The sequence below is a fragment of the Rousettus aegyptiacus genome, unplaced genomic scaffold, assembly GCF_014176215.1.
Source record: "Rousettus aegyptiacus isolate mRouAeg1 unplaced genomic scaffold, mRouAeg1.p scaffold_m13_p_14, whole genome shotgun sequence".
In the NCBI taxonomy this organism is placed as follows: domain Eukaryota; kingdom Metazoa; phylum Chordata; class Mammalia; order Chiroptera; family Pteropodidae; genus Rousettus; species Rousettus aegyptiacus.
This window is the reverse complement of record NW_023416289.1, coordinates 21,337,369-21,349,463: the sequence shown is the minus strand read 5'-3', so window position 1 is coordinate 21,349,463 and position 12,095 is coordinate 21,337,369. Positions and strand designations below refer to the sequence as shown.

Genomic DNA, 12,095 nt, shown 5'->3' with positions numbered 1-12,095 from the left:
ACTGTGAATGGTGGTAAAAACTCATTACACACAAGACCTCTTTGTACAGAACAGGATATAAAATATCTATGAATGTCAAATATATGTCTAAATTTGTTTCACCAACATGAAGTCCAAATGACCACGTCTCTCACTTTTCTAAATATTGGCCATTTAAAAATGTAATCATCCTTGGTTATGAATCGAAGTTACCAAAATCAAAATCTAACATTTTAGTGAAGAAAAACAGACATTCTCCAGGTTGGGGTGAGGCGAGAATACAGTTAGGGGGCAAAACAGATATAAAATAAAATATACACTTAAGTTCTAAATAACAGGACCTTCTAGAGGTAATTTTGAAAAAGACATTTCAGGAGATTTTCATATGACTCCTAAAATGCTGTTAAATCAAAGTAACTTAGGAAATTAAAATTTTTTAAGTTTAAAATTCAATTCAAATTTAGTTTCTTATGTTCATAAAACTCCAATGAAATACTAATTTAATTACCATTTCCTCTTCAAGTAATGATTTCACTCTCTCCCACTCCATCCCTGTTTCTCTGAGTCTTACTCTTTCCTCTCATGCTTCACAAGCTTCCTTCTGTTTTTGTCTTTCACAAATATATTTATAGAAAGGGTGTCTACCAAACAAACCCCCTTAGTTTCTTGTTTCAGTACAAAGAACTGAACTGGGCAAAGCTGAGGAGGAGAAAACACTTTCCCTGCGTATATGTTGAGGTTAATAAATACCTATTTGTGCATCTGGGACATTCACGGATAGAATCACAATACAAAGCTATCTTGGCAATACTTGCCTAATGAATTGGAAGGACTGTGGAAAAAGAACTAATTTATAGACTATTGAATCCCATCTCTGGTTATAACATAATTATTTATTTTGTATAGGCTAACTTCAGAGAAAAGCTGTATTAATAAGATAATATCAGAATAACATTTATTTCCACAGGAATCACATCTCCTTTATAAAAATATGTTCTTAAGAGGCAAATATTACCTCTTTAAATTAGTAGATGAAGAACAATCTAGATTAATTATAAAATTGGTATCTCTTTATCTTTGGCTTCCCTAGGGGAAAAAAAAACACAAGATTTTTTTGTGTACTGAACTTTTTAAAGATAGCTTATCCTTGTATTCCCTACCACTTTAATATGGCCCGAAGTAAGCCCTGTCTTTATGGTGTATGTTTCACATGTGGGTATGCATTAGGGTCACATTTATTCTACCAGTCAGGAGATTTGGGATTATCTAGGTATTATGTTCATGATTTCTTGGCATAAACCACCTAAAATTGGTTTTACTCTGTAATTGCCAGAACCTTCTCTGGTAAAATGGGAAAAGTCAAAGTGTTCTCATAAAATGCATTCAAAACAAGTCTTTTATATGCCTCCAAAAGATGGGCTCAACCACTAATATTTAAAGATATTTATGATTATCAGGGAGTTTAATTATAAGTGTTTATTTTAGCTGATAATTGGACCATCATTAGAAGTTTGTCAAACAGTCCATAAACAACTTATAATCAGCTCCTCTCTGTGGACCTACCTCCTACTCACTATGAACTTCCTTACCACAGGTCCACGATTAGTGGCAAGAAAAATATTTCACTATTTGAAATAAAATAATTTGACTACCCCATTGTTTCAGTTTAGCTTAGAAATCTTAACCAAAAAATGTTTTTTTGCTCTTAAAATATTGTAGCAGGTATACCATTCTTTGATTTTAGTAGCTAAACATGCTAAAAAAGCCCTCAGCATTCTTTTGAAATTTTCTCCATGAATTTTACACTTTATGTAGTAATTCATTTTTTTTTTTTTGTCTTTTTCTTACAATTTTGATAAATTTCTCTCACTTGGTTCTCAGTCCATCATTTTCTTTCTCTGGTTATGATTGAGGAAATAGATTGTTGTTGTTATAGGGATTTTTTATTTCAGCTAATAAATGGACCATCATTAGAAGTTTGTCACACTAGCTTTATGTATGAACAGTCCATAAACAACTTATAATCAGCTTGTCGTCACTGTCAATGTGTTTCAGCTTCGGCATGATTCACGATGGAGAAGGCAATCCCTGCAGGAAGGCTGAAGGCAACATCATGTCTCCCACCCTGACCGGAAACAATGGGGTATTTTCATGGTCCTCATGCAGCCGGCAGTATCTCAAGAAATTCCTTAGGTAAGGCAGGCCAAAGCCAGGGCTGCTCCCAGATTCTGGGTAGTGCCAAGGAACAATATTTAATAGGTGCGAAAACAAATACATAGTGGAAACATCTTTTGAGCTAATGAACAGAAAAGCTGACGAATTCCGATGATGATGATGACAATGGTGATGATATTGACATTAACATTATTGTCATTGGTGAAAAAACAGATCAAAGGCTTAATATGCTAAATGCTCTCCGCATGATGCCTCATTCAGCCCTCAGGGCAATCCTAATATTTCCTCGTTCTAGAGTTGAGGAAATTAGCAGAGTGGATGGTTGTGTTGCTTAGGCGCCTACAGTTGGTGAGTTGCAGACATAAGACTCAACACTTGGATCTGCTAGGACCCCATCATGTGCGCCTGTAACTGTTCCTCCTCTATGACTTCCAGAGGTTACTAGATATATTGTTTTGTTTTGTTTTGTTTTGTTTTTACTGAGAATAATTATTTAATCTGATTAATTTGGTCATAAGAGTATTAAAGGCTAAAATGGTGTGCATGGTTTTTTTTTATGAATGGAGCATTGTCTTGATTGGCTGTTTTGTCCGAAATGTTTTGAAATGGCCATGAGCTGGCTCTGTGTCCAAACGATTTCCAAAGAGGAGGATAGTCATATAAAACTTCTTTGATAACTCAAAACTCCTAGGTTGCATTAGTAAAATGAAAATTAGAATGGTATCACTACTTGATTCATATTAAATGCTGAACCAAAGTCGAAAATTTTTGAAGTTTCCTTTAATTTTATCTACCTACAACATGTGTTTGACCATTCAACCATTGTAACAGCACTGTAATTATTATATATATATATATATAATTTTATATGCATGTGGCTGTATCTCATTAACCTATGTTGATCCACAATAACGTTCAGGTTCTAATCTCATCTCCCTATGATCAGATGTTGGGGAAACTACCAGCGTTTCTTTGAGAACTGATGTTAATACAGTAGTTCATCTTTATCTGTGGTTTTGCTTTCCATGGTTTCAGATACCTATGATGAACCAAGGTCCAAAAATCTTAAATGGAAAGTTCAGACAGAAACAGTTCATAAGTTTTAAATTGCTCATCCTCCTGAGTAGTGTGATGAAATCCACTCCACCCTGCTTGGGACATGAATCATTCCTTTGTCCATCATGTCCACATTGTATATGTTGGCCTGTTAGTCACTCAGTACCTATCTTGGTCATCAGATCAATTATCAGAGAGACAGAGAGAAACACCACATTCACAAGACTTTCATTACAGTATATTATTATAATTGTTTTATTGTTAATCTCTTACTGTGCCTAATTTATAAATTAGACTTTATCATAGATATGTATGTGTAGGTAAAAACACAGTATATATAGGATTCAATACTCTCTGTGGTTTCAAGCATCTACTGAGGATCTTGGAATTTATCCCCCGTGGCTAAGAGTCCCTACTGCATTTTGTTTTTCACTTGTACCACTGCGTATTATTTGCAACTGTTTACAGAATCAGTAATACACACAGCACAGGCAAAGCTGATTAAATGTAAGGATGTCTAACCAAATAATGTCCCAAAAGATAGCAAAAAATTGACAAACTTTTTGCTAATAATAAACTTTATCACGCAGATTTCATTTTTAAATTTATGACTTGAGGCCTAAAAATGATCTTTTCTATCTCACAGAAAGACATCGTTAAATATTATAAATCAAGGTCAACTTAACGTAGATTGAATTTTCATCATTTACATGATGTAGTCGATTGCCTTTGGATGATGATATATAGTAACAGCAGCAGCAGCTGACTTTGAATGCTTCCTGTGCTATGTTATGCACTTTATATTTTCGTGTTTGAACTGTATAACAACTTTCGTGGAAGTCATTGTCAGAAATGAGATGTATAGAATTGGTCTTGGTTGTGTGGTTGTCTCAGACCCCCATCTGTCTGACTCCAGAGTCACACTTAACCACCATGCTGTGTAATTGCTCATTGATATCATAGTGTAATTAAGTAAAAGGAGATGAGCGCTTTCTGAGAATATCCATGCCATCGACTGATTTTTCCCTCCTCTGTATATCCCAGTTAAAACTACCTCAAAGAGATTGTTCTGCCCTTTGCCCCAGTGTGTCCTTTCTACTGATTCCTTTCAAAAGCCTTATTCAGTTTTGCTTGTAAAGATTATTTGAAATAAAGTACATATTTGACCATTGCCTCATTATCTGTAAAAAAAAAAAACAAACAAAAAAAAAACCCAGCATGATTTTCAACTCCATGAAGATAGATACTGTCTCTTCTGGTTCACTTTTATTGCTTAGCCTAATGCTCTTCACAGAGTGGGTACTTGATACAATTTGTTGAATATCGTTGAACAAGATCATTAGAGGTTCTCAGATAAATTTACCTTTCCTGTCTCTTAGGAGACCAAACCAGATCTCTCGGATAGCGATAGCTTCCAGTATCGTGTGGGACCCTTTGTGGCTGTGTGAATTCCATCTTAGACAGGACAGGACTCACTCTTTGGAATAAATATACATTTTAACTTTAAGCACATACCTATTTCTTTAGCTATGTTACATTTTTCCTTCATGAATGCACTCAGGTATATTGTTTTATGTGGAAATATCACAGATAAGCATGGTAATTTATAAGGATGTGTTATCATTGCAGTACACCTCAGGCTGGGTGTCTGGTGGATGAGCCCAAGCAAACAGGACAGTATAAATATCCGGACAAGCTACCAGGACAGATTTATGATGCCGACACACAGTGCAAGTGGCAATTTGGAGCAAAAGCCAAGTTATGCAGCCTTGGTTTTGTGAAGGTATGTTTGCTTGTGATTTGGAACTTACATTAAGATTCTGCAATGTGTCTGTGTACCTAATAGAAGTATAAACATTTGGTTTGCTAAGGCCAAGGGTTAGAGTCTGGGTTATCTCGAAAATGTCAGTTGTTTGGCATGATAATTAAGCGGCAATTTTGCCATCAATGAATTATCCAGGCTTATCCTCCATGGAGCAAGCCTGGTTTAAATACCATCTGACTGCATCCTTGAAAGAAAATTCCTCTGCTGTGGATGAAGATTTTTATCACAAGTTGTAAATATGGGCACAATAGCCTTTACCTACTTCTCATCTCTGTTTTTGGTATTATTGTGTTTATACTCCCATTTAATGTGATACATTTAAAATCATCACCACCTCATACATACATTCACATGCCTTTTATATTTTATGAACACTATTGTTGGAAGCCAACTTTTTCAATCCATAAAAATTCAAGATGTATCTTGTGTAATCTTCAGATATTTGTGTCAAGTCTTTCATTCAGTATTGTGAGATAGATGGGCGAAAGCAAAAGCCGAGGCTGTAGAAATGGGAGAAACATTGTCCCAGTTGATCAAGAAGTACACTGATGCTCTCATCATCACTAAAAAAAATAGAATCATTTTTAAGTTGGTTCATTTCTAGTTTCCAAACAGAAGCATGGAAATCCTAAGTTGCGGATACAGGGAAATCATGGACTTTTATAGCTCCTTTTCCCTTTATTCCTACTCTTCCTCTTTCTACTCCTCTTCTGCCTCTTCCTCTACCCACCAGCCGCCATCATTCTCGCCACTGTCATCACCACCAGCACCACCATCCACCTTCTTCAGCACCTCCTCACCATTTACCACCGTCATCTTCAGCAGTTGCTAAGTGAGCCTCTGCTCTGCGTAAGGCATTCTACTTAGCCTTCTTTCATTTTCCTCAATGTTCACTAAAAGGACATTTGAAGTGAGAATTATCACTACTTTTTACCTGGCACTTGCCCAAAGCCACAGGTCAAACCTAAACAGAATACATCACCCACACTGACGTTTTTTCCTTTTCTCCATTAGTTAATAACAGTGTTTCTTAAACTTCATAACAGTTACCTTTGTTAGTTGCCCTGTATTTCTATATCATGTTCACTTGTTGCTTTTCTATAAACTCAAAAATATGTAAGTCCAGTCCTAAGAAATAATAACCATCAAATCACAGGTTTAATATTAAAATTATATATTTTTTTCTGATACAATGTAAATGTATAACTATTAGAAAAGTTTATACATACACCATCTACAATTTTTTTGGTGTATCCTCCACGATACAAGAACCTTACTTTGCAAACACTGGTGTATGATATGTATAAATTAACAAATTTGCAACTGTTTCAAATAGCCTGTTAAGTTAATGCATTTGACAGACGTAAGTAGTCATTCACTTTATTGAAGTTTGCTACTTTTTCACCCATTCTTAAGGGATTCGCTAGCTTATTCATTAATCAAACATTTATTAAGCACTTACTGTTCCGTAAATGCACAATTGGCAACAAGTTAGATTTCCTTTAGACATATAAAGGAAGTTTCTAAAATTACTATCATTCCTTCAGGATCATACATTCAATAAACATTTGAGGGATGCCTGTTCTGTGTCAGACTGTGTGGGGCTTAAACAACCATTCTTAAATTATAAATATGTTTCTGGATCCACACCATATTTTTGAAAGACAGAATCTCAGTGTGATGGTCTTCCCTGGAAGCTGAGCAAAGGGAAATGGAAATTCCAGACTAGAGGACTGAATAAAATGAGGAAAGGCATAGAGAGGAATGCTGGAGGGGTAGGGAAATTTACATAAGAGATTGTCGAAGGTGGTGATGAGGTAAGATAGAGAAGATGGGTTGGTTGGTGGATCCTAAGTGTGGAATATCCCTGCCCCCCATCCTAGCTTTTGGCATTATTCCTAAACCTACTTATAACTTGAACCATGATAACGCCTCTGAAGATCATGTATAGTTCCCTGCCCAGGCCCTAAGAAGGAGGTGTTTTCAAAACAACGAAATCTCTTATCCTGTTGGTCTCAACCGGTTAGACCAGCTCCAGCAACACACACAAAAAGGATGAAGTTTGTTTTCAGTGTCTTATCATTATGATCCCCTTTGAACCTTTTCTCCTTAATGCCTTTTTTTTTCATGCCTCCTAGAAAGGCAGTTTTGCATAGTGGTTACAAGTAACAAAAGGAAAAAAAACTGGAAATAATTTTCAGTGTCCTCTCAAATCAGCAGATGGAGAATATTAGCATCACCTGGAACTTGGTAGAAATGCAAATGCTCAGGTCTCATACTAGGCATAAAGAATATAAATTAAAAGGTGTTACCCGTTTTCACTCTCCAAGGATATTTCAACACTCCTTTCTCTGGGCTCCATTTTCACCCTGTACATCACCGTCGTAAACTTGCGATACTGTAGTAAAACTGTCTATGTCTCTTGCCCCAGTAGATGGAGAGTGTGTGCGATACCCAGCATGCACCTGACATAGGAGCAGACTCTCAGTAATTATGTATTGAATTTTCAGTGATAACCAAATAAAACGATTTTTAGAACTCCCATTTTCATAAAGTGGAGGATTTTTGCCTCTGTCCTCTTCTCATCTCTCCTCAAGGAAGGAGTGACTTATCTGGGAGAAGGGAGTCAATTGTGAGTCGTGGATTTATTGATTGAGTAATGAGCAGTATGGAGGTGTCATAAAGTGAGCTGGGGAAGGCTGAACGTGGAACAGGTTTTTGGGGACAGATGGGGAATTTTGTTTTAGATGTGTTAAGTTTGAGATGCTTTATAAAATTTGATTCGCGAAGGCCATTAACAGTTTTAGTATGTCAGGGTTCACATGAAGGGGACTCTGTCCTGTGGAATACAGCTGGAGAACATGACCAAGGAGTGACAGCACTGAGACTCTTTCCTCAAAAAATCACATCCCGGCAACATGAGATCTCGAAGTCTCTGTGGTTCTTTTTCCCTTAAATTTTGACCTAAGCCTAGGGAATTATAGATAAGGAAAAGTTAGTCGAATATGCTGGGGGAAAAAAAAAAGAAGGAAGAACAAGCAAAAAAGTGCAAACTCTCATTTCTGTTTACTTTGAAAGGGAGCTTTCTCAGAGGGCTCTCATGGTCGTCCAGGCATGTAGTTGGCTATAATTACATGTGACTTCTGTACTTCACCACAAAAGAAATGACATGTTGGTACAGCCTATCTTATTTCACTCTGAAATCCTGTGTTTTTGTGTTCAGCCTTTTTTTCCTGGTCTTCTCCGGCCACCCCCTTTTCCTTAGCCCCGTGGCTTGGCATTGGCTGTGGAACCCAGAGCTCTTTGCTCCTCTCTGCCCTAAGGTCATTTTGGTGGCTGCCACATAGGCTCCGATGTGGCTTATGGTTTTCCCCTGGCTGTAAGAAGGAAAACAATTTAATTCTGAAAGCCTTTCTAACTGTGGTTTTAATTGTTTCGATGGTTACGTCACATTCTTCCATTTTGACATAGACTCTTTTTTTAATTAAACTTATTGGTGTAACACCGATAATAAAATTATATTAGTTTCAAGCATACAATTCAGGAGTACGTCACAGATTGCATTGTGTGTTCACCACCAAAAGTTAAATAGTCTGTTCTTTACCACATTAACCTGTTCCCCTCAGACCCAATATGGCAGGACAGAGATGGCGGAACCTGATTCACTTTGTTGGAAGGCTTCCTTGTGCTTTCTACTGATGTCAGTGGCGGGTCTATTTTAATGGGAAACATTTACATGTTGCATCTTATGAGCTGTTTGGCAGTTTGGAAACAGCGTGGGTGGTGTCTATCTGGGGCCGTTGGCATTTCCATGCAGTGTCCTAAACATCCTTCCCTTCTTCTTTGTGGGGGGCAGGATTTTATGGGCTATAAGAGCAGACTCACTGTGCATATCTCTGGTTTCCCTATGTTTTCTTTTCTCAGTCCTGTGGAAAACTTTTTTTGCAAAATATTTCTAAGCACGTTCTTGCCATATTGTCTAACCATGGAATCTGTATTAACTGGCATGCTTGGGTAATTGGGTGCCTGGTTAATTGAATTTTCAGGGTTATAACCAGTGACCACAAAAGTCGTTTTGTTTCCTCTCTGGTTGTTAATATTTTCCCCAAAATGTATATGTTCACATTTCTGTCTTAGTAAATAGAATGTAGCAAACAAAATGGAATGGCTTTGATGTTTCACAATTTTGGCACTCCATTAGTGATGTAATTCTGAAGAGCAGCTTCAGCTGTTAGAACTGGAAGGAATCCGGTTCAGTCCCCTTACTTTATAGATAGGCAACTGAGGCCTGGAGAAGACGAGAGCTTTCTAACATCCGTTAATGGAAAATGCAGGTCCAGAGCAGTGATCAAAGACCTGGACTCCGGAATCGGGCCATTTGGGGTCCTACCTTTGGCACTCACCGGCTGCGTGACTTCATGGTTTCAAAAGTGTCAGTAGCTTACTCAGTTTCCTCACCCAAATGAATTTACCTGAGGGTTTGGGTTAGTGTTCACCACGAAATGGTGGAACAGGATTAGTTTCCTAGGGCTCCTGTAAGAAATTTCCAAGAACTTAGTGACTTGAAACAACACAGATTTATTCTTGTAATTACATTTCTGGAGGTAGATATCTGAAATGAGTCTTCTCAGGCTAAAATCAGATGTTGGCAGGGTTGTGTTCCTTCTGGAGGTTCTGGAAGAGAAGCCATTTTCTTGCCTTCTCTACTTTCTAGAAGCCGCCTGCATTCCTTGACTCATAGCCTCTTTTTTCATCTTCAAAGGCGGCAACATCCCCCCGAGTCTTCCTCACGCTGCCATCTCCCCAGTTCTTTCTTCCTCTTCCCCACTTACAGATCCTTATTACCTTCTGGGAAGTCTAAGATAGGCTCCCCATCTCAAGGTCGACTGATTAGCAACCTTAATTCCCCTCTGCTTTATAACCTCACACGTTCAGTTTCTAGAGGTTAGGAAGATGTACTGATTGGGATTTGGGGAGTTGGGGAGACATTATTCTGCCTACTACAGTCTAGTATAAAAATAAAATTGTCTCATGCTTGAAAATTACTGTAAGGATAAAGTAAGGAAAATGATTATTTACGGCATTTACCCTTGAGCAGAACCCTACAAGGGCAAGTGCTAATTTTGTCACTCTTCCGCAGGGGAAGAAACTCTCATTAAAAGGCTCATATAACATGTCCATAGGGCATGCAACCCAGAATTCCAGGACAAGGATTGGAATCAGGCCTGCTTTATTTCAGTCTTGGCCTATTCTGCTTCGGCAGCTGTGGTACTGGTGTTAATGGTGGTGATTATTAGAAACCAGGTCTCTTGGTTTCAAGACAAATGGTCTTTAAATTAGCTATTGTTACATCCCAGTCGTTACTGAACACACATGAATATGCAGGCAGCGTAGAAACTTCCTGCTTACACATCGGCTAGAACATGTTGCCTCAACCTCACTTGTCTCTACTTTCTGGATAATGACTCATTTCGACCAGCTTAAAATATAATTGTGGGTGCAAAAGCTTGGGATGTTTTCCTTTGTATTGTGTCATCACACTGACCGGCTCCTTCTTTCCTTTCAGGACATTTGCAAATCGCTTTGGTGCCACCGACTGGGCCACAGGTGTGAGACCAAGTTTATGCCAGCAGCAGAAGGGACCGTTTGTGGCTTGAGTATGGTAAACTGCATACTTGTTAGTTTTTAGTTCTAGAAAGCTGATAAAGCATAGAACCCAAACTCCTTGTACTTCAGAACAGAATTCCTTGGCTGCATATATTTTCTGACTTCCCTGTAAATTAAGCAGTATTATTTAGCAGCTATCATAAAACTCAATGCCAGACATAATCCAGTTGGCTCAATTGTTTAAGAAGATTTTTTTCTTTTTCCCTTTGTTTTCCATTTTTAGATGGAGGCTTGGGTCAAAATATTTCTATTTCAGTGAGCTGGGATATTTCATTGCATACTATTTGCCTTTTCAAACCCGATTCTGTATAGAAAAGCCTTAGGGGGCAGATGTCCCTTTGAGTAGCAGAGAAATGATTGTCATTTCATACAAGGCCTCTATTACCTCATAGGACCCATCATTGAGCTTCTAACATGCCCGATAGAGTCCCATCACTTATAGTGACTCCTTTTGAAGGGTAAGCCACATCTCCATCTAGAATGTACTGGACAGTCTTTTTGTCAGCAAATGTCTTCAACCCTAAGAGCCATTTCCATTATGGAAGATTATGGGAGATTTCTGTGTTTTGAATGAAGAACTCATATATTAGTTTCTATTTTTCTTCCCCTTTCCCAGTAGAATCTGGAACGAAAGGTGCACTTGAGGTACCAGTAAGTGATCCAGATTTGGGGCATTCTTTTGAAAGACTGTGATAGGGGAGCTCTGAATAACGTAAGAGCATGAGATGTTACAGGGTTTTGATGTCTGCTTTTGCTGGTTTGAGGTAGCACAAGTCTGCAGAGAAGAATCGGTTGGTCAAAGTGAATTCAATTCCACAATAGTTTACTGACTACTAGATATCATAGACAGAAAACTTGGGCTACAGAGATGAATAAAACTCAAGTTATATCTCTTCAGGAATCCAGTCAAGTGGGAAAACCTGTGTAAAAGCCAGTAACTCTTTCTTTTTAAACATAACTTCTTGAGTTGCTTAAAGAAGCCCAAATGCATGAGAAGTAAACCTTGCTCGGGATTAGGTGTGCACTTAGAATAAACTACAGTGAGTGTGTGCAGCAGGACGAATGTTGGAATAACATTTATCTAACAATAAAGGCAAGATACAGACACGAAAATGAGTATCAGAAAATGCTTTCTAATATTTGTTAAGTCATTTATTTAAAAGGTTTGCAATTTATAGCTCTTTTAAAGAAATACATTTTAAAAGTTGAGGCATTCATTATGTGCAATTTTTAATCAGATGCACGTGTCTTTAGAAATCCCAATAAGGATTCTTATTGAACACTTGCACAGGAGTTTTTAGCTGTGATGATACAAAACAATGAATTAATTGAGTACTTGAAAATGTGGGTACCGATCAAGTCATTTTTATTTTTAAAGCATCAAAATTTAGAA

The 12,095-nt window shown here is 37.7% G+C and overlaps 1 protein-coding gene across 3 annotated transcripts in view; it reads left to right on the top strand.

The window, feature by feature from the left end:
- The window catches only part of ADAMTS18 (ADAM metallopeptidase with thrombospondin type 1 motif 18), a 350,660-nt gene that overhangs the window by 296,393 nt on the left and 42,172 nt on the right, over positions 1–12,095 (top strand). For all 3 annotated transcript variants that reach the window (XM_036231505.1, XM_016128433.2, XM_016128432.2), the window contains 3 exons: positions 2,035–2,172; positions 4,840–4,993; positions 10,602–10,697. In XM_036231505.1, coding sequence (XP_036087398.1) covers positions 2,035–2,172; positions 4,840–4,993; positions 10,602–10,697 — 388 coding nt within the window. The remainder of the gene's footprint in view (positions 1–2,034; positions 2,173–4,839; positions 4,994–10,601; positions 10,698–12,095) is intronic.